This window comes from Notolepis coatsorum, assembly GCF_963971535.1.
Source record: "Notolepis coatsorum genome assembly, chromosome: 1".
Classification (NCBI taxonomy): Eukaryota; Metazoa; Chordata; class Actinopteri; order Aulopiformes; family Paralepididae; genus Notolepis; species Notolepis coatsorum.
In genome coordinates this window covers 110,006,480-110,029,795 of record NC_140165.1, presented here as the reverse complement: position 1 = coordinate 110,029,795, position 23,316 = coordinate 110,006,480, and the positions used below count along the sequence as shown (strand labels likewise).

Below are 23,316 nucleotides of genomic sequence, written 5' to 3'. Positions count from 1 at the left end.
CACATAGAGAAGACATTAGCTTCGCTGGTTAGAATGGGTGGGAGGGATCGGGGGGGGAGCTCTCTCTCTCTCTCTTTTATTACAGCACTGTTATCAATACACATTTATAAAATGAGGCATATTTAGCCAAAATATGTTGCCAGAACAGTACAAAAATATTATTTATTTTACTTGCCAATGCACTGTCACCTAACCACGACCCCACTTTGGGTCGCGACCCGCAGTTTGAGAACCGCTGTAATAGACGACTGTGTGACTATTTGTTTCCAGTGTTTGATGGGCTTGACACAGTACAGTGTGAAAGCTAACCCAACTAGATGAAAAATGCATCAATCCCAGGTACAGTCTGGTAATCTGAAGGTTCCCGGTTCGATTCCAACTCCTCCCGGCCGGCAGTGTGTCGAAGTGCCCTTGAGCAAGACGCTTAACCCCCTAAGTGCTCCCTATGAGCAGGTTGGCACCTTGTATGGTTGCCTCCGTCGTCAGTGTGTGAATGTGTGAGCGAACGGGTGAATGTGAGCCATAAATTGTAAAGCGCTTTGGATAAAACCACTATATAAATGCAGTCTAACAATGTCCCCCCCCCTCCCCCCCCCACGAATCCAAGTCTAGGTGTGAATTAAAGCGACTTTAGAATGTGTTGAGTGTAACAGGATTTAAAGGTATCCAATGTAGTCCAATGTGACGTAGAGCACGATAAGAGTGCGCTGGAACCGTGTGAACATTGGCCCTTGGGCTTCAAAATGATTGGAAATTATCTTCCTTGAAATCCAACTAACTGCCTGTCAATCAATCAAGAAGAGGTCACTCTTTAATACTGTCATATAATCCCGTCCTCTCCTTTTCCTCCCTCTTTCTCTCTCTCTCTCTCTCTCCCCTCCAGTGCGAGGATGTCGCCCGGGGAAGATAGTCCAGATGACGGAGGCGGAGGTACGAGGGCTCTGCATCAAGTCCCGGGAGATCTTCCTCAGCCAGCCAATCCTTTTGGAGCTGGAGGCTCCACTCAAAATCTGTGGTCAGTAGAACCGTCAGTCATCTCATTGAAACCGCCCCCCTTTTCACTCTGGTTCCTCCTTTACTTTTTACAATCCCAACATGTCTCAAAAACAAAAAAAAACATCTTTTACATCAGTCTGGCATACAGTAGATAGTACAGATATTACGTGTTGATAATCTACACGGGTCCCACATTTCTATCTTGATTTGTAAGCGTTTAACAATCTGTTTAAGATCTAATATAATTTTTTGCCTTAACATTCTATTGTGTATAGTTTCAGCATACTGTGTCGTCATGCTATGGCTTAGGCCTGCTGTCTGTCTGAAAGCACTTCTAAATCTAAACCATAGGTCATTAGCCGTGTCTCAATTTAGGGGTCATAACCTTCAAAGGCTGCATTTTCATCACAGCAGTGCAACCAAGGCTGTCCCATTGTTTTTTTAAGTCCACTTTTTCTCCTTATTTTTCTATTTTTCTCCAATCCCAATTTCGTATCGCCAATTTCTCCCCTTCAATTCTCCCCTCCCCTGTCTTGAACGTTGCTAGACTATGCCTCCCACTGGTCGGCTGTAGTGAGGATAGAAGCCTTGCATCACGTGTCCCCTCCGGTACACGAGGAGGCAGCCTGTCTCATCTTTTCACCAGACAGCGCCGACTCTCAGTGGCGAGGAGTAACGCGTGGGAGGCTCACGCTGCCCCCGATACTTCCTGTCTCTGCTGTACAGGCGTCACTGTCCACAACGTCCAATCCCCACCCATCGACTTTCCACCCGCTACCTCTGCCAATTGAGATAGAATGACGACTGGCCCAAGCCGCAGGCAATGCTGACTCGGGGGAGGCTGTCCCATTTTGAAGGCTCCTTCAAATGCAGTTGAGAAATGCAGCCTTCTTTTCCTGAATTCATCGGATGGATCCTCTGGGACAGCCAAGTAACCCAGAATGTATTTCGCACCAACAGGCAGATATGCTGACTATTTATTTACCAAGGCCGAACGCTGTTTTAACATACCCCTCCACCCCCACCCCGTCCCGACACTCATTTCAGGCTCCGAAAGTTTCCCTTTAGTTAAATCCCTGCGACTGGCATTAACGGTGTACTTTCTGAAAGTAGAGCAATCATTACTCTCCAATCTCCATTTTTGAAAACCTCTCTCTCACACCACTATGCCCCAATCTCTCTCTCTCTCTCTCTCTCTCTCTCTCACACCACAATGCCTCCCTCTCTCTCTCACACCACGATGCCCCAATATCTCTCTCTGTCTCTGTCACACCACTATGTTCTGCAATTTATTTACTGTTCTGTAAAAGTATTGTCGAATTTTATGTTTTGTGTGGACCCCAGGAAGACTAGTTGTTGTCATGCAACAGCTAGTGGGGATCCTAATAAACTCAATGCCCCAATCTCTCTCTCTCTCTCTCTCTCTCTCTCTCTCTCTCTCTCTCTCTCCCTCTCCCTCTCCCTCTCCCTCTCCCTCTCCCTCTCCCTCTCCCTCTCCCTCTCTCTCTCTCTCTAGGTGACATCCATGGACAGTACACAGACCTGCTGAGGCTGTTTGAGTACGGCGGCTTCCCCCCGGAGGCCAACTACCTGTTCCTGGGGGACTACGTGGACCGAGGGAAGCAGTCCCTGGAGACCATCTGCCTGCTGCTGGCCTACAAGATCAAATACCCGGAGAACTTCTTCCTGCTGCGCGGCAACCACGAGTGTGCCTCCATCAACCGCATCTACGGCTTCTACGACGAGTGTGAGTGCCGCCGCCGCCGCCGCCGAGACCGCTGCAGATCAAACCCACGGGTGTGGATGTTTGTGTTGTTGTTGACATTCGTAAACACACACACGCGCGGCGGAGGTGCAACTCAGATTCATACAGTACGTACGTGCGCTCGACCCCACACTAGAGGATGGGGAAACCTTTGTGGGCAGACCGACCGACAGACGGAGCGAGCTATAGAGCGCAAGCGGAAAAATCTGATTTGATTGTAATTAGGGCTGTCAGTTTATCGCGTTAATTAGATTAATTAATTACACAGCAAATGATCGTGTTGTGAAAATGTCCTCGAAATTAATTAATTAAAAAATATATTAAATATTTTTTTTATCTCATTCATTCCATAAGAACGTAGAATACACATTTACAGACTTTCTTTTAATATGGTCCATTTGCATGTTCTTGGTATCAGATTCTAGGGACATCTATGGATCTCGGGGAATGTATTCCCAGTGTCAGAAATACTGTGTCTGTTACTAGGCTTGAGTAAATTGTAATGAATATCAATTAAAAAAAAAATGTATCTTTGACTGTGAATAACACCATGCTAAAATGTACCAAACCTGAAAAATCTAAGCAAATGAATAAAGGGAAGATGATTAAACAGAAGGTTTTGTAGATACAGTACTGAATTCTGCCATCCGGACACATGCCATTTGAAATATGATTATAGAATATCAGGCCTAAAATGGTTATGTGATTAAAATGCGATTAATTCATTACAAATCCTGTAATTAATTAGATACATCTTTTTAATCGCCTGACAGCACTAATTGTAATCTAATAGACCTAGAACATGTACGGTTCTTATGTGTTTATTTCTCTGCTACTTATTGTAAGGATATTTACTTACAATGTCGATTTATCCTCAGTACTCCTCATTTTGGCTACTCGCTATGTTGATGCTGCTCTATGGAATGAAATGACGATAAGTACATTTTGCTCCTTGGCCAGCAGCTCTTTATGTTTCGCAATCTCCTCCTGTCGCAGGTTTGCACTGTTTCAGATCGGTCGGTGATTGGCTGTGTTGGAATTGAGTGTTTCACCAGAGTGTGTCACTCACAGCTTTAGAGAGAGAGGTTAGAGCCACTGCTCCAAGCTGAAATAGAACCAACCAGAGAGCTGGCTAGTAGGGCACAGCTCAGAGTAAAACCAGCCTTCTCCCCTCTCCTTCACATGACATTTATAGGAGCTAGTAGGGCTTCTCGATTACGGCAAAAATCATCATCACGATTATTTTGATATTGAAATCACTACAAATAAACCAACGTTTTAGAAATGGGAGTTTGTTCTGATCTCTCTCTCTCTCTCTCTCTCTCTCTCTCTCTCTAGGTAAACGCAGGTTCAACATTAAACTGTGGAAGACGTTTACCGACTGCTTCAACTGCCTGCCCATCGCCGCCATAGTGGACGAGAAGATCTTCTGCTGTCACGGAGGTACGGGCGTATGATGAAGAACTGACACATGTTAGACTGACCTGTTAATCTGCTGACAAGGTGATGATGAGAATAATCTGGTAAAATGTTGACGTTGTGGACACCACCACCCTCAATTGCCCCTCTCTCTGACTTGTGGATACCCTCCGTAACATAACTCTATAGATTAGCTTGATTGCTAACTACCCCATACCAGTTGGCAAGAGTGTGTCCGCTCAACACTAAAGGCCTCTACCATTGCTGAGCCATTGTCTTACAATGGGGAGAGCAAGGCGGTTAGGTGGTCGAGCGGAGATTGCGTTCGTCACCAGCCCCGGAGCTGTGAGCTTGGTTCGCCTGTTCGAATCCAGCTCACAGCTCCGGGGTTGTCACCAGCTTGGCTGGCCGTCTGCACTGATACAATTGGCTGTATCAGAGGGTGGGAGAAGCTGGCGGGGTGGGTCCGGGTCGTTGTAAACAGCGACTCCTACAGTTCGGTCGGGGCGCCTGCTAAGCGCGGATTGGACGTGAGGGGGATAGTGTGGTCCTCCCACACGCTACGCCCTCTCAATGAGAATCCGCGCTGCCAGGTGAAAAGAAGCGGTGATTGGCTGGACGTGTGTCGGAGGAAGCACGTGGTAGCCTCCACTCTCCCAAATGATCTGACTGTGGGGGGTAAAGCGCAGCGACCAGGAAGGGACTGGGAATTGGCATACGACTAACATTGGGATGGGAGAAAATCGGAGGAAAATGGAGGGGGAAAAAGACTAAAAAAAAAAAAAAAAAAAACAATGGGGAGAGCAGTGGCCCCCAACTAGGCGGCAGCATTACCCATGGTGTGGTGCACCGCTCGAAATTTCCACCAAGCTCTGCGCTCAAAGTTAAAATTATTTCAACTTTGAACTCTGTTGCCACTGACCTTACAAAAGCTACCAATAAGAATACAGCTTTATGTGATGTCAGCTAAATCGACTTCCACACTAGAGCGGATCACATTATAAGAGACGGTGGAGAAATGAATCCTCTCTTTGGGCACAGTATGACCGAATTAGTAGTGAAATTACTTAATCAAGGCCCTCTTAGTTGTTTCATTGGTCGTAGGGAGGTTAGTCAGCCAATCAGCAGGCCACTCGAAACCAATCGTGTCCAACCGAACGCTCCAAGCAGGCACACGCTCCAAACGGGCACTGCACTATGAAGCTTAACATTGCTGTGACATCGCAGTTCAGGCGGTGGGATGGATTTCCCCTCCTTGTTTTGGCTGTGGGAGAAAATAGTGAATATTACCTAAGACTGCCCCATCTTTCCTGGGGCCACAGGAATAATAACATAATTCATAGCTGAAAGTCTGTAGTTTTCCCCTTTATAAGTCATAAGATGATTGATGGGAACAATACAACATGCTGCTTAGTGGATGCTTTCACCCAAAGCACCTTGGAGCACTGAGCGCATCATTTTATTTATTTTATCTACATCCTCTGACATGGCTTCCAACACAACACTGAGAATAGACCTTCTCTAGAGGGGAGACACCAGATATCAAAAGAACAGGAAACGCTCGGAGAAATCAAAGAAGTAAAGGCCAGGATAAATAGGGAATTATTGACGGAAATAGAAAAGAAAGCGAGGTTCATGAAACAAACGTACTATGAAGGGGGACCAAAAGCGACCAGACTGTTGGCTAGGAGAATTAGAACGCAACAGAAGTTGAACACGATACACACAATAAGGGATACAAAGACTAATGAAATATTGAGGGACCCAGCTGAAATAGAGAGGACATTTAGAGAATACTATGAGAAATTATACACACAGCCAAAAGCAGCGGGAGAAGAGGAAATAGAAACATATCTGGAGAAGCTAGAGTTACCATCGATAGGGAAAGAACAGAATGAAGAGTTAAATAAAATAATTACGGAACAAGAACTGGAAGATGCAATTAGTAGAGCTAAAAACAACAAGTCTCCGGGGAGCGACGGATTCCCATCGGAATTCTACAAGACATTTAGAACTGAATTAGCACCCATGTTAGGGGCGGCGTTCAGACACACGATGGAAGAGGGGAAAATGCCCCCCTCGTGGAAGGAAGCCATAATCACCACGATACCGAAGGATAGGGAATTATGTAGTAGTTTCAGACCTGTGTCCATACTCAACGTAGATTACAAGATGTATACATCGATAATATCAAAAAGATTTGAGACGTTTATGCCAGACATTATAGATGAAGATCAAACTGGATTTATTAAAGGGAGACAGACACAGGACAACGTGAGAAAGACATTACACATAGTAGAGGAGATACAAAAACAAGGGGGTAGCGCGGTACTGATTAGCCTAGATGCAGAAAAAGCGTTCGACAGTGTGAGCTGGACATTTTTATATAAAACATTGATGAGGTTCGGACTGAACGGGAGGGCGATGAAGATGATCAAGGCGCTATATCAAGAGCCGACAGCGAGGGTTAAGGTGAATGGCAGCTTGACGGATAGAATCAGATTAGAGAGGGCTACCAGACAGGGATGTTGTCTCTCACCGACGCTCTTCGCCGTTTTCATAGAACCACTGGCACAACTGATCAGGCAGACCGAGGACATCAAGGGAGTAAGGATAAAGGGAACGGAATATAAACTAGGCTTATTTGCAGACGACGTGATAGTATACATGAGGCAACCAGAAAAGAGCTTCCCGGCACTGATGGATCTACTGAAGGAATATGGCCACTACTCAGGATACAAACTAAACGTGACAAAGACACAGACCTTAGCATGGAACTATTCTCCAACGACGGAAATTAGAGAACAGTACGGGATAAGATGGGACATGGACAAGATTAAATACTTAGGGGTGAACATCACGAGAGGGGTGGAGAAACTGTTTGAGGCGAATTATACACAGATAAATCAGAACATCAAGAGAGACCTAGAGAGATGGACAGTAATGCCCTTGGACTTCAATTCAAGAATAGAGGTCATTAAAATGAACATACTATCAAGGTTACTGTACCTATTCCAGTCACTACCCATACAAATACCACAGAATCAATTCAGGGAGTGGGACAGACTGATATCGAGGTTCATATGGGCGGGGAGAAGACCACGGGTCAGATATAAAACACTACAACTACCAAAGGAAGAGGGAGGGATGGCAGTACCCAGCCTACAAGATTATTACTATGCAGCACAACTGAGAGCAGTGACGTGCTGGTGTAACGACAGATATGAGGCAAGATGGAAAGACATTGAAAAAGAAGGGGAGGGATACAAGGTACAAGCTCTGGTGGGGGATAGGGAACTATTTAAAGAAAAAGAGGGACTATTAGATCCAATCACCAAATGCACCTTGACCATATGGAACAGAGTAGTAAAAACACACAAATTGGAGAAGCAGTCAGGGGTCCTGAGATGGGTAGCACATGACAAGAGATTCAAACCAGGGAGGTTAGACCATGGATTCAGAAGGTGGGAGAGGGGGGGGGGGGGGCAACAGCAATATGCAAAATGATAGAGAAGGGAGAAATGCAGACACTACAAAAATTAAAGGAGAAATTTGGACTAGAAAACAGGGACCACTTAAGATATCTACAGGTTAGAGACTACTACAACAAAGAAATAAGGGGAGCCAAAGACGAGGAACAGAATGGAATAATAAAGATGATAGTATGGGCATACGAAGGGGGGCAAGGAAGAGTAATATCAGCAATATACCGGGCTATAATGACCAGCAAGGGACACACGACCGATTACATAAGGGAGAAATGGGAGAGAGAGCTAGAGATAGAAATAACAGGGAAGGAATGGGGGAACATATGCGAGGTACAACATTCAACAACAGGATCGAGAATATGGAAAGAATTTGGATGGAAAAACATAATCAGATTCTTTATAACCCCAGAGCTGAAGGGAAAATATGCACCAACACAAAAAGCATGCTGGAGGATGTGTGGGAAGGAGGGGGCAAATCACACGCACATATTCTGGGGATGTCAGAAGCTGAAGGGGTATTGGGAGGAGATAGGGGAAGCAATGATCAGAATATTAGGATACGGGCTACCACAAACAGGACTGGTGCTTTACTTAGGAGACCTGACACACGAGGGAATACAAGGGGGGGACAAATATTTAATAAAGATAATGTTGATAGCGGGCAGAAAAGCAATAACGAGACTGTGGTACAAGGAAGACCCACCGACAATAGCAAAATGGGTAGGAATAGTGGAAGAAATACAGGATATGGAAAGGATAACACACATGCTGAGGTTACAGGAAGAGAAATTTGGGGAAAGATGGGGAAAGTGGGAGGATTATAAAAGGAACGAGAACGACATCACAGAGGAAGAACCAAATGCAACACAAGAGAGCGAAGGGTAAAGGAGGAAAGATGTTCAAGCAGGGTCTATGAACCCATGTCACACACCTGTACTTTAGTTAATATTTTCTATTTTGTTTTTGGGATATTACAAGTGCTGAATGCTTTTATACCTTATTATTTATGTCTGTTTAACGGTGTGATATTAAATATTCAGGGATGATGTGGTTTGTGTATGGGTGAAACAAAAGGCAAAGTGAAAGTTAATAAACAAGAGAAAAAAAAAGAAAGGACGAAGGAGAAGGGAAGAAAGAAACTCAAGGAGGGTCTCTCGACCCAGATCACACATACAAACCTTAGTCAGCATTTATTGTCTCTGAGTAGGAATTACCTGTTTATGCCTGTTCAAGGGAGATACACAATCAGCCTTTGTATCAAATACCTAGAAAACAACAGTAGGGGAACCAGACAACTAACCATGTGATACCCATGTAAATATTTATGTGCACTGTTTTTTTCTTTTTGTTTTCATTGTGATGCTAATCTCTTCATTTTTTATTATTTATTTTTTGTAAGTGCTGTCTGTCTAAATAATTGTTAATAAAAAATGTAAGTTAAAAAAAAAAAAAAGAGAATAGACCTTCTACCTGACGGAGAAAAAGGAACTGTTTGATAGAACCTTTCAGTACTTGAATATAAAAAAATATATATATATACATAATATATATATATATATTGTTGTTTTTGTTCTTTGGAAGAATTGTGTGAACTATAATGTTTGGATGTTTTGTCCCACAGGTCTCTCTCCTGACCTTCAGTCCATGGAGCAGATCAGACGCATCATGAGACCTACAGACGTGCCAGACACAGGTACACACGTCACTGCAGCCATGTTGGCTTTTTGGGAGGCGATACAGATATTTTGGAGTAAAAGAAAGTATTGCCAATATTCACACAAAGTTTTAGCAAGGATCCGTCAAAGTTTTAGTTATCAGAGTTGTGATATAAGATATGTACTGGAAGCGTGATATTTTACAGTTGAAGTGTGTATTACTTTTTTATAAATTTTTTTAAACAAAAAAAAGGCTAAAGTAAGCTATTTGTACTACATGCTAAATAACTGTCTGTGTAAATGAGCCAGGCTGTAAAGAGGAGTCGTGTGGTTCCAATGAGCCCGTTTCTATTCAGATATCTTGAGGTGAGAGGTCATGGGACTCCTTTTGAAAATGGCCATCTTGTCATTTTATCTAACATCACAACATATACTGTTGTCATACAGTTGACATCATAAACAGTACTGGACTGCATGGTAATGTTTTGCATAAACTCAAACTAACATTCTCAAATATTTCCAATAATTTTGTGATTAATCTGAAATATTTGCTGCTTAGCATTAATTTGGACTATGATATGGTAACACAAATGGGCAATAAACACCTGTATCATGGATATATATTGCTCAGGCCTTCACCAGAGCAAGTAAATTCACTTTTGATTTTGAACAGAGGCAGTGGGTTTTCTTCAAAACTCAAATACTGGGGCGCCACTGTGCTGCACCACGTAGCTGCGCTTTGCAGCATAATTGCAATCGTCCTGGGTTCGAATCCGGCCTAGGACTTGTGTTGCATGTCTTCCCCCATCTCTTCTCCCGATTCCTCTGACTGTTCTATCTGCAATAAAGCTGAAAAAATGCAGCAAAAAATGTATCTTAACTCACTGGAGGCCAAACCCGAGATAGTCCGTGTTAACTCGCCATTCTCTGGGCGCCAAACCCGAGAAATCTCGGGTTTTAATCCATATTTCTTTTATTAGCGATATCCATTCATTTTCATCCATCCAGACTGACGTTATCATTGGGAATGGGTCTGAGCTCGCAAAGGGCAAATACCGCCGCCTATCGTCTCCCGGATGGTATTGCACATCATTGGATTGGATTGGATTGGCTGGGACTGCATCAAAAAAATAAGTCCGGTCCAGGTTTTACTTCTCGAGCATGCAGCTGGATACTATTGCATTGACGGGACATGGGAGCAGCGTGGATGATCTGTTTTTGGATATAACGTTGGATCAATAAACGCGATAAATATTTGGAATGGTGATCAGGAATTGTATTAATCTTTTTGCATGACATCCGATGTGAGGTAAGGCCTTTATGTTACGAATCTTGGGGTAATCAGATGTTCCTATCACCGCCATTGGAGCACGTGTGTGTGAGGTTCGCGCCGACCAAAGTACGGAGAAGTGATTTTTCAGACCCCGCTTCTCTTCGTGCATGAGGACACATATAATACCGATAATCTAGCGTTTATTCGAAAACTATTCATAAATCAAGCAACAAATGGCACGATTTCTAAGGAAATACATTTAACCTGTTAAGTGGTAGCCCTATTTTCAGAAATTTCGCCTAAAGGTACATGCCTAAGTAAATGGAAGATTGTTCCACTTCTGCAAGGTCAATTTGCATGTTCTTGGTATCTAGGAACATCTAGGGACCTGGGGGTATGTATTTCCAGTGTCAGAAATATTGTGTCTGTTACTAGGCTTGAGTAAATTGTAATGAAGAAAAGGAGAATATAAATTATGATTTATTTTTGCATCTTTGACGGTGAATAACACCATGTTAAATCTGCGGGGTAAGAGATTTCGCTCACTGAGCTTATTCACCACCTTATTGAGATCAAGTGTAAAAAAATAAAATCTAAGCAAATGAATAAAGAGAAGATTATTAAAAGGAAGGATTTGTAGATACAGTAATAAATGATAATCGATTTTAATTATGAATTCATATTTGACCTTGAACTTGACCTTGACCTTATTATGGCCAAATCATACATCTATGGATAGGTAAAAGGCTCCTCTTTCCAATGGCAGGGTTGAATCTGAATTTAGTCATTTCCTTGCGGTTTTACGATAAAAGAGATATAATTAGCATTTTTTAGATAAATTCGTATTTCCGATAAATAGTCGGTAAAAATGAAAATATACACTTTGACTACTGTTTTGATAGGGTTATGGTCTTTACTCTTGGCTAAAAAAAAACATTAACCTCTTAACATCCAAGGGCCCACATGTGGGCCCTCATGAGGACGATTCGCGATGCCACTTTGCCGACCTCTAGTGGCTCGGGTGTGCATTTCTTTTAATACAATATTAAAATTAAAGCCCTATTTGTTGCCTGTCAATTGCCCTTCCAGGTGACAAAATCCGTTCAGCGGTTCTCGAGTTACATGCCGATATGTGAGGCGTGCCCCAAAGTACGCAAAAGTACACATTACCACCCCTGACTCCCAGGGCTCTAGCTCCGTCAATCATTTGGCGATCTCGAGAATCTTTGCATAGAGTTGTAGCCAATGAGTGTGGCTTTCCAATGATACCCCATGATATGATAATTGGGGATCTAATACGGTCTCTATTGATCGATTTATGATACAAAAAAGCAGGGTCCCCCTATAGGGGGACCTTACAGCTTAACTCGATTTGCTGGAGTTTATTGAGATGAGACAGAACGCCCTAGAAATATATTGATATTCATCATGGTATAAAATGGAAATGTATGTATGAAAAAATTATCTGTTTCATGCATGTTGACTGGAAGCAACTCATTGACGATCACTGTGTTATTTAGATCTATTGCTATTATATTTGATATGTTTTAAGCTCTCGCAAATAAGTCCTATTCTCCATTGGATAAAGCTTTGGCCCAGAAAGGCCATCAGCAGAGGGCGTTGTTGGTCCTGAATGAGTTAACATGCAACGGCCCACATGTGGGCCCTCTTGAGGACGATTTTCCCAACGGCACTTTGGCTACCTCTAGCGGCTTGGGTGTGCATATTTTTTAATACAATATATATATAAAATTAAAGCCCTATTTGTTGCCTGTCGATAGCCGTTCAGCGGTTCTCGAGTTACATGCCGATATGTGTACAAATACCACTCCCGACTCTCAAGCCTCTACCTCCGTAAATCATTTGGCGATCTCGAAAATTATTAGACAGGGTTGTAATAACCAATGAGCAGGGATTTCCAATGGTACCCCAGGTGGGAATGAGCGAATCAGGGATGTAGGTGAAAAGTCACAAGCCAAAACAGGAAGAGAATTCTCTGTCGAATGCATTGAAGGCTATGAGAAAATCGTTTTCTGAGCCCTCTCACCTTTTACCAAAACCGCTTCAAATCACTCATTTCTGAACGGGTTTTTGGACTTGTATTACAAACGTCTTCAGGACCCAGCATGTCTTTTCAGCCATACCAATGTTTTTGGAAATACTACTTCTGGACTACTAACTACTACAGAAAAACATTTAGTAACACGTTTTTCTACAACTCAAGTTCAGACCTATGTTACTCTATTTCATTAGCTGAGTTTTCTTTATTGTATCAGAAACTTCAGAATGTCATCTTTCGGGTGGCTAGGTGGCGCAGTGGGCAAGGCGCTCGCCACCAACGCAGGAGATGCTGGGTTCGAGCCCAGCTCTCTGCGTTGCTACCAGCTTGGCTGGTCGTTCATACTAATACAATTGGCATTATTAGGGGGTGGGAAGCTGGTGGGTGGGGATCGGACTTTGTGGACAGCGACTCCTACAGGTCGGTTGGTGCGCCTGCGCAGTAGAATCAGAAAGCGACAGGGGCGGCATGTCCCTCCCACGCAGACCCTCGCCGCTGAGAGATCGCGCTGTTCAGGTGAAAAGATGCGATGGCTGCCTCCTCGAGTACCGGAGAGGACACGTGATGCAAGGCTTCGTCCACATTGCAGCCGGCTTGTGGGAGGCATGGCCAACAGCGTTCGAGACAGGGGAGGGTAGAATTGGATGATACGAAATTGGGGAAGGGAGAAAAATAGAAAATGGGGAGAAAAAGTAGATACAAAAAAAAAGTGTCATCTTTCAAAAGAGACTCATGCATGTGCTATAAGTATAAAGTATAGTATTTTGATTTGCAAAAAAAAGTATGCAGTCCTCAAAAATGAAAACTAAAATGACAAAATTTGGGGGCACCCAAAATAAAAAAAAAATAAAACACTGAAAAACCTTCTGTGATATCAAAGCCATGACCAAATTACACAGAATGTTGTGCTGTGTTTACAATCAATACATCTGCTGATTGATTGATTTATTTTCTTTATCTAATTAAAGTAGTACATTTTTCACTACTTTGTCCAGCAAGGAGCAGTATTTAATAAATGTCTCTACTGTTGTTGATTTACCAACAACCATCACCACTCAAATGTAGTAGTATAACTTCTAATTCATTTTATTGTGTCAAAAAGTACAAAGATCGATGGGAACCCCATAGGTTATTGTGACATCATTATACAGTACATTGAAATGGCCATTTGATTTAGTTACCTAAGCCCTCTAAAGAAAAAGGTTTCAAGTACTTTTTGCGTCACAGAAAAGACGATGGAACTGGTTCCAAGTCCGTGCTCCTCTTGACCGAGTCGAGTCTCCCTGGCTCAGGGCTAGAAGTAGCACATGTCCATATAAGGTCATCACCATCCAGAGCGTGGAAGCCTCTATTCTCAGATCCTGTGTGTGTGTGTGTGTGTGTGTGTGTGTGTGTGTGTGTGTGTGTGTGTGTGTGTGTGTGTGTGTGTGTGTGTGTGTGTGTGTGTGTGTGTGTGTGTGTGTGTGTGTGTGTGTGTGTGTGTGTGTGTGTGTGTGTGTGTGTGTGTGTGTGTGTGTGTGTGTGTGTGTGTGTGGGGTAATGTGTCTATGTATTTTATATAGGAGAGTAGGTGAATCTCCAACCTATGATGAAGTCGGATCCTGTGTGTGTTTTAGTAGCCAACTCTCCAACCTTTGATGTTTGAGTCCCACTTTCTGCACCGTGTGATCCATCCGTCTGTCATCCTATAGTCCCCGCCTCCCAGTCTAAATAACAGGGGAAATAATCAAGAAGGGTGACCCACTCATATTAATAAAAAATTATATATATATATCAATAAATTTGTAAATATACAAGGAGGGTGACTAAAAAATATACATACATTACCCACCCCCCCATCCTATATGTAACCCAGATTAGATGCCCAGTTTATTTCATTGCAGGGTAAACAGAAGGGCCGTCAGATCTGGATCAAATAGGGTTAAAAGTCACATTTTCTCTTCCTGGGTAAATTCGTCCTTGTGCCCTCAGCTGTCAACATGATCACCAGGGTCTGGTGATTTGTAATCATTACCTGCACACATCCAACTATTTCATTCTATCTAGAATATGGAAAGAATTACTCAAGCTATACTGGGGTTCTTGTTCCTTTACCTTGATGTGGAAATTCAACTAACGTTTCAGCCAATCAGACCTTCTTCGGGGCATATACAGAATCCCTTTGAGGTAACACTCTACAGTAAGCAATATGGGTGTCTCGATTCTCCAAATCCAATTCGATTTGACTTTTCGATTTTAAGGTCAAATTTTTTTTTAAAGCTTGCAGTAGGCAACTTCGGAGAAATTAGCAAGAGTGATTTTACCTGGCCGACAGAAATACAGCAAGCTCTGCATAATTTGTTCAAGCCCATGCACACGGCTTGGCAGGCGATAACATCTGATTGGCCAAAAACATAAGCTTCCTACCTCAGCAACAAAGATATTTCTGGCCTGCCAAGTGGTGTTCCCTTCATCAGAAAACTAAGACCACCGCTGTGTTCCTCGTCAAAAAGTACACTGCTGACTTAAAATATAATTCTTTCTGTAGTTAAAGCTCTGTACGATTTATATGGTGGTGGAAAGCGTAAACAGGAAGTGGAGTTACTTATGAATGAATGTGTTTCCTCTATGATAGGGGACAAGTATGCTAGGTTTATTTTCCTCTGTGATAGGGAGGTATGCCAGGTTTTGTTTTCTTCATGATAGGAGAGAGGTATGCTAGGTTTGGTTTCCTTTCCTCCATGATAAGGGAGAGGTATGCTTGGTTTAGTGTCCTCCATGATAGGGGAGAGGTATGCTATGAATTGAAAATGGGGGACCCTGATGTAAACAAGACCAACGTCTTTCTCTGGTCTGCATCCCCTTAACAATTGTATGTATTGAGCCGTACTGTATTGTACCCATTCTGCAATCTGTTAAATAAAGTTTTCATTAATTCATTAATTCATTCATTTCATTCATTCATGCTGGGTTTTGATAGGGGAGAGGTATGCTAGGTTTAGTTTCCTCCATGATAGAGAGGTATGCTAGGTTTAGTTTCCTCCATGATAGAGAGGTATGCTAGGTTTAGTTTCCTCCATGATAGAGAGGTATGCTAGGTTTAGTTTCCTCCATGATAGAGAGGTATGCTAGGTTTAGTTTCCTCCATGATAGAGAGGTATGCTAGGTTTAGTTTCCTCCATGATAGAGGTATGCTAGGTTTAGTTTCCTCCATGATAGAGAGGTATGCTAGGTTTAGTTTCCTCCATGATAGAGAGGTATGCTAGGTTTAGTTTCCTCCATGATAGAGCGGTATGCCAGGTTTTGTGTCATTTGGCCACATGGTGCCGCTATTCACAAAAAAAGATGAGAAGAGTTTAAAGACATATTGTAGCCTCCACCAAATCTCACATCAGTTGTGGAGAGAATAGTGGCGCTGCAATCAAAGTGTACAAATTTGAAAAGCCATTAGTTGTACACTGTACATCCAACTGACAAAACACTTGGTACACATACCCAGCTGTGTGTGTGTGTGTGTGTGTGTGTCCGCATGTATGTGTGTGTGTGTCTGTTAACTTGTTAGATGACGCAGCAATGACATCATGTGCTCCAGTGAGGGTTCCTTTTAACCTGTGTGTATGTCGGGTTCCTCCAGGCCTGCTGTGTGACCTGCTGTGGTCGGACCCAGACAAGGATGTGCAGGGCTGGGGGGAGAACGACCGCGGCGTCTCCTTCACCTTCGGGGCCGACGTGGTCAGCAAGTTCCTCAATCGGCACGACCTGGACCTCATCTGCAGAGCACACCAGGTAGCACGGCTGGACAAGACGCACAGACACACGCACACAATCACGTCGGTTATGACCGACGTAACTAGGATCTTCAAAAAACGGCTGTGAGGGCACCCAAGTGGCGACCCATGTGACACTCTGCGTCGCCAAGCGGTCGACCCGGGTTCGATTCCCGGACCCGGCGTCCTTTGCCGAATGTCCCCCGTTCTGTCTCCCGTTCTTCCTCTCTCTCTCTCTCTACCGGACTGCCCGATAGTACAAACAAATACAAATCTACCAAAAGCATAAAAAGAAAAACGGCTGTGAAACTAATTTCTAGTGTCTTTTGGTGAAGGATATCTGACAGAATTGGGGCCCCTGTAAGCAGTATGCTGGAACCCCTTTCATTAACCCTTTCACTACCACACTACAGAAGGTTAGGATGGTAGTGAAAGGGTTAAAGTAATGTTGACCATGTTTATCGTGGGGGGGGGGGGTACCCCCTCTTATCCTCCCCGCAGTGTTTATGCTGCTCAGTCACTTGGCCTCTTTGACCTACTGTGCTTTTAAGAAATGTGTTAATTAATCCAGCTACATGTTGATCAAATGCTTTATACCTTTATGTAAACCGTATTCTTACTTATTGTGTTCCTTTACTGTCCTGCAAAATCAACACGCTGTCCTGCCTTCAGTCATCCTACAAGATGACAAGGGAGCAGCAAACCATTGCATTATATTTGGGAAATCATCCGTTTGAAAGTAAAATGTTAATCTCTTTGTTGCTCGAGGGAAAATCCCTTGATCCAGAAGAATGGAAACAAACGACAACAAACTAAACTAAACATTCAAGTTTCTGTTGCATCGTTTTATATGGATATAACTATATCATTATTTATGGCCTACATTAAATAAAAAATAAAAATGCAGTACATGGATACTACAGGGTAAATGTTACCATTAGCCGTTGTTAAAAGAGAACTACTGCTAGGTGGCAGGAAATTAGGAGGGATTATGAGATTACCGGTATACTGGTTATAAAATGATATCAGAATTTCTTAGCTCTGTTGGATGCCAAACAGACTGAGACCCTGCCATATAAGGGACTCTGTTGCCTATACTCAATTTATACTTTGTACTTTTACTAAACGTGAGCGTTTGCATTTCAGGGCACTTTATACATCTCAAAGCGAAATGTCTCAATGTTTAACCCCACCAGATGCATCTTAATCTTAACACATACAGTTACTAATTACTTTGAAGAAAGGATTTTGCATCCATGAAAATGCTGTAATTTGAACATCGGAGCCAACTGTAAGAGGAAGCGGTGTAAGTGGACCATCTCTTGCCCGAGCGCTGAAATACACGTCAACGTGTGTATTTCTACTTCTGATACTTGGAGTACATCTGATAACAATTCATGTTAAAAGTTAAAACTTTTTTTCCTTTTTTAGCAGAATATTGTTCAATCAGGGTATTTTTTTTTTTACTTTTGGTAAAAGGGGTTATAGGCGGTCAGGTGGCGTAGCGGAGATTGCGCTCGTCACCAATGCAAGAGGCTGCGGTCTCGACTCCCGGAGTCAGCATTGCCTTGGCTTGGGCTGATCGCTATACTAACTCGTTTGGCTGGGTTAGGGGGAGGGAAGCCGTGGGCGGGAAACTGGTGTTGTGGACAGCGACGCCTACAGGTCACGTCTGGGCACTTGCTCAGTGGAGGCAGGACGCCTGTACCCGTTCCGCAACTGTAAGTTACTTCCGGGGTAGGCCTGATTGGCCCCGACAGGCACGTGACGCGGCAAACTCAGGACGCGCAACGAGGCTGCTGAGAGCTGTCGCGCGGAAATAGGCTGTCTATTGCCATTCTCTAACACAAACTCTAACCTTAACCAGCTCCTTAACAGCGCCTAAACTTAACCGTTCTAACCTTAACCAACTCCGAAACAATGCCTAACCTTAACCTTAACCTTAACCATGCCTAACCTTAACCATAGAAAGAATATTGCCATTCTCTAACACAAACTCTAACCTTAACCAGCTCCTTAACAGCGCCTAAACTTAACCGTTCTAACCTTAACCAACTCCGAAACAATGCCTAACCTTAACCTTAACCTTAACCATGCCTAACCTTAACCGGCGAAAGAATACACGTAAAAAAAAAAAATCACGTTAATAAAAAAAATTAGATGGGATTCGAACTTGTCAACAACGGACCGCAGGACCGCTGCTCTGCCAGGTGAGCTGAAGCGCCGAATGAAAATCATGGCGGATTAGGGCGGTAACATAATTCCGCAAGCTCTGCCGCTCCGCGGAGCGGAGCGTGCCGCGCGGCAGAGAAAGTTGCGCGTCACGTGCCTGTCGGGGCCAATCAGGCCTACCCCGGAAGTAACTTACAGTTGCGGAACAGTTACAGGCAGGCAGGACTTGATGAAGGCAGCATGACCTCCCACGTGTTACGCTTCACCAATGAGAGCCCTCGCTGCCAGGTGAGAAGAGAGCCACTGGCTGTCTCCACATGTGTCGGAGGAAGTGTGCGGATACTTCAGGGTTCCCTTGTACCGACCAGTAGGAGAACATGCGCACAACAACCAGGTAGGGGAGGGGGGGAATTGGCACAACGACTAAATTGGGACGGGGAGAAAACAGAGAAAAATCGGAGGAAGAGAGGAAAAAAAGGGGGGGGGGTTATAGTAATTTTTCCAATAATGCACATAATAACTATACTAACTTAAAGATAGAATCTGCAATGTTGTCAAACAGCGACCTCTAGGCAAAAGATGACAACATGATACTGCGCTTTTTTTTATAGTTTTTGTCTGATGTTTGGTTTGTAATTGTATTTCAGTAGGTACAGGGGGGAGGAGTTGCTACTGCTGGCCACACCTCAGGCTCTACCTCAGACCTGGGCATTGTACGGCCCGCGGGCCGTATCCGGCCCGCGGGATGATTCTGACCGGCCCGCGAAAGATTACATGATAATAAAAAAAAATAAAAAAAAATATTTTATTTAATATTTTTTTTTTTTTTTTTTTTTTACTTTTTTCTTTTCATGTCAACGTTCACACGCACAATATATGCTTAGGAGACATGCTCAGAAGATGTTGGTTCTCTTTGGATCCACCTACATATGTGAACAGACATTCTCAGTCATGATGTTTACCAAGTCCAGGTACAGATCCTCTCTCACTGATGAACATCTGGCAGCTGTGCTTCGCATCTCCACCTCAGACATGCAACCTGACTTTGATGGACTTGTTAAAGCTCAACAGAGACTAGATTTCTCACACTGAATGAAAAAAAAAGAACTGAAGAACACTAAAAGGTGGAAATATAACAAGTGAAATGGGACACTTGATATTTTTTTTCTTTTTTTTGCACAGTTCTGAAAACATTAAATGTTTAATATAGGCATGTAAAGTAAAAAAAGGCTACAAAACTGGTACACTTTTCTTTACACAGTTCAGTGCCATGTCTTGTTTATTTTTGCTATAAGATGATGTGATGTCTTTAGAAAGCTAAGAAAATCCTTGTTTCAATAGTATATGAAACTCAAAATGCCCTTTGTTATTAATGTTTCACATTTTGTTTATCATTTTGGAAATAAATTCTATTTGAATAAATTATATTTTTGAAAGCTAACTTCACTTTTTAATTGCCAAATAATAACATACACTCTTACCAGGGGTCAAAACAATGCCATTTACTGCTTTTTATATAGAAATAAAATGTATATTATGCATAATTGAGTTTGGAATTTTGGCCCGGCCCCCCAACATATTTTCAGTTGCTCATTCGGCCCCCTGGGGAAAATAATTGCCCACCCCTGCTCTACCTAGAGAGGCCTTGAAGAAATTCACAGTATAATAAGTTACTAAACTCACAACCCACACATCGGACCAAAACAAAAGAGTAAACAAAATCGCAGTACCAAGCGTGGGCTCTTTTGCCTAGAGGTCGCTGTTCGACGGCATTACAGATTCTACCTTTAAATGAAATGTCATACTCTTGACATGAATCTCTGTCGCCCCCAGGTGGTAGAAGATGGTTATGAGTTCTTTGCCAAGCGGCAGCTGGTGACTCTTTTCTCGGCTCCCAACTACTGTGGAGAGTTTGACAATGCGGGGGGCATGATGAGCGTGGACGAGACCCTGATGTGCAGCTTCCAGGTGAGGCTACTGAAGACACGCCTCCTACCCGGGCCCTGAAAGCCTGGAGCAGTGGGGGCATTGTAACCCTTTCACTGCCACGCTACCAAAATGTTTAACCCCTTCACTGCCACACGACAGCCGTTAACCCTTTCACTGCCACACGACAGAAGGTTAACCCTTGTGTTGTGTTAATTTCAGCTCCATGAAATGATGAAAAATAGCAATAGCTTGTATTATAAGGACTATGCATTGGTGTTTTTTTGGTGGAAGTGCCCCTTTTTAAAGAACAAGTGCCAGTGTAATTTTTTTTTAGTTTTTATTGTCAACATAGCCTATGAAAAGACAAAGACCTACAATGCATATATTCTACTTACAAGTATGTTCTATCCAGCACAACACCAGATTATAGCTTATGTCCAGAAGTCTAGTTTAGTTTATTTGGTTTATGAAAAGGACAGCGTGCACATACATTAATCTTTGCTGTATGAAGATGGATGCACCAGATTTAGGCAGATGCTAATTTCCATCTGTAGTCCTAGTAAACAAATAGGTCATAGTCATATACAGTAAAAGTACACGGAATACAAAATTGTGCTTCCACCTCCCCTCCCTCCACGAGTAAATTTTTATTTGAATACTGTACTTGAGTACAGTTTAAAATACTGTACTTTTTGAGGTACTTGTGTAACGGATGGTATCGTGAAGCACAGTCAAGAAGGGCTGGGGTGAGTAGCGGTGCTATGGGTTAAACTCACTCTCACATCCTCAAAAGACTCATAAACCCATTACTTGGAAGTGAATTCACCTCTTGGTATAGCGGTCTGTGTTGCTGCCTGCGACGTGGGAGACCGGGGTTCGACTCTCACTCGGGGCATCGAAGTTTAAGGTGACGTTGTCACAACCGTTACACTTGTACTAAATGTGAGTGTTTGCATTTCAGGGGACTTACAGTAATGCATCTCAAAGCCGTCTAAATGTTTAACCCCACCAGATTTATCTAATCTCAACACGTACAGTTACTAGTTACTTTGAAGAAAGGGCTTTGCATCCATACAACTCCATTGGTGTCCAAAAACCTGTCATTTGTATATTTCTAGACTAAAATCACTGTAATTCATATATTTCTACAATAGAATCACTGTCATTTGTATATTTCTAGACTAGAATCAATGTAATTTGTATATTTCTAGACTAAAATCACTGTAATCCTTATATTCCTAGACCGGAATCACTGTAATGTATTTGCAGTTGTAAAATCAATTCAAATAACTTGGGAGTGTGTATGTGATATATCACCAGAAAGTACTTTAACTAGACAGTTTTTGGATGTGTAAAACTGAGTGAACACAACACTCTAACTTACCATCTTTAGATAATAAAGTGCTCAACCTCTACAGTCTTTAACTATGAGTGAACACAACACTCTTAACTTACCATCTTTAAATAATAAAGTGCTCAACCTCTAGTATTTTTTTTATTTTTTTTACCAGGTAGTCACTTGAGATCAAATATCTCTTTTTCGAGCAAGACCTGGCCAAAATGGCAGCAAAAACAAAAACAAACATACAAAATACACAATAATATAGTACCCAACCTCTACTGTATTTAGCTATGAATGAACACAGCACTCACTGTAACTGTTTAAATAAACACAGCACTCACTGTAACTGTTTAAATAATAAAGTTTGAAAACTTTGTTCTGAAAACGTTGAATGGAGTTATATGGTTCTTCGTCCGACATACTAAATTGTTTAGCTTTAGTGACTACTAGTGCCTTGTTGACACCAGGCTATATGATAATCAACCAACATCTTCAAATCTATTGATTACTTGATGTCTGATAAACCAAACAAAACATGTCTGTGTTTCTGTGCCCCACCCACCAACCCCTCACCCTCCCAGATCCTGAAGCCGTCTGAGAAGAAAGCTAAGTACCAGTATGGGGGCATGAACTCCGGCAGGCCAGTGACCCCTCCCCGCACAGTGCAACCACCCAAGAAACGGTGAAGAAGGATGGAGAGAGAGAATGAGAGCGGGATGATCGTGAATGACTGGTGTTCCCTCATCAGGGCGTTCGACAAAACGCACACAAAAAAACACTTTGCAGAGGAGAAATAGATGAATGCGACCGTTTTGATTTAGCCCCACCCACCCCCTCTAAAGCCCCACCCACCTCTTTGAACTCTTGTCGCGCACTGCTCTATTCTTCCTCTACGCTTTTTTCTTTCTTTTATTTCTTCTTCTGCTGATCTGTGTGACCTCAAGTTTTTTTTTGAATAAAAAAGATAAATTATACACAACGTGTCATTCTGTTCACATACCGGGAGTGTATTTCTTTTCTTTTTAGTTTTTTCCCCCTTTAAAAAAAATAAAATTGATTTCTTGCTTTTCTTTGGCTTCAACACAAAAGAATGACAACTAGATCAGTTTACCACACACGCATACACACACACATGACAGGTTTTGCTGGGTTTTCAATAAATAATCTGGGTAATAAAACCTTAATTTTGATGCTCTCTTGTCTTTCTTAAAGTGATTTCTCCAGAACTTGTGGTCCTATCTGTCTTTGTTTCTCCACTGTAAACTTTGGCTGTATGTACAACTCTTGAAGAGTTGGAATTGTGGATACAAAATAATATATATTTTTTATGGCTCTGTATCAAGAGCTCATTAATTCAATTTGAGATCTTTTGAGTATTTAGTTTTGAGTTGAACAGGATGCGTATGGGACGGCCTGTTCCATGGTGTCATATTTGAGTTATCTGTGTTGTCAATGCAACTCCGATTTCATGG

At 42.6% G+C, this 23,316-nt stretch overlaps 1 protein-coding gene across 1 annotated transcript; it reads left to right on the top strand.

Moving 5' to 3' along the window:
* The first annotated feature begins 888 nt into the window (after positions 1-888).
* Positions 889-23,000, top strand: LOC311233089 (serine/threonine-protein phosphatase PP1-beta catalytic subunit). Its single transcript, XM_084319964.1, has 7 exons — positions 889-1,015; positions 2,513-2,743; positions 4,100-4,204; positions 9,290-9,361; positions 16,269-16,420; positions 20,407-20,541; positions 22,426-23,000. Exons 1-7 carry the CDS (start codon positions 916-918, stop codon positions 22,528-22,530), a joined length of 900 nt encoding a protein of 299 aa, XP_084176090.1. The 5' UTR covers positions 889-915; the 3' UTR covers positions 22,531-23,000.
* The last annotated feature ends 316 nt before the right edge of the window (positions 23,001-23,316 follow it).

Coding starts and splice junctions, on each gene's coding strand:
- LOC311233089 (XM_084319964.1), top strand. CDS start 916: ATGACGGAGGCGGAGGTACGAGGGCTCTGCATCAAGTCCCGGGAGATC. Junction 4,205..9,289: donor GATCTTCTGCTGTCACGGAG/GTACGGGCGTAT, acceptor TTTGTCCCACAG/GTCTCTCTCCTGACCTTCAG. Junction 9,362..16,268: donor TACAGACGTGCCAGACACAG/GTACACACGTCA, acceptor GGGTTCCTCCAG/GCCTGCTGTGTGACCTGCTG.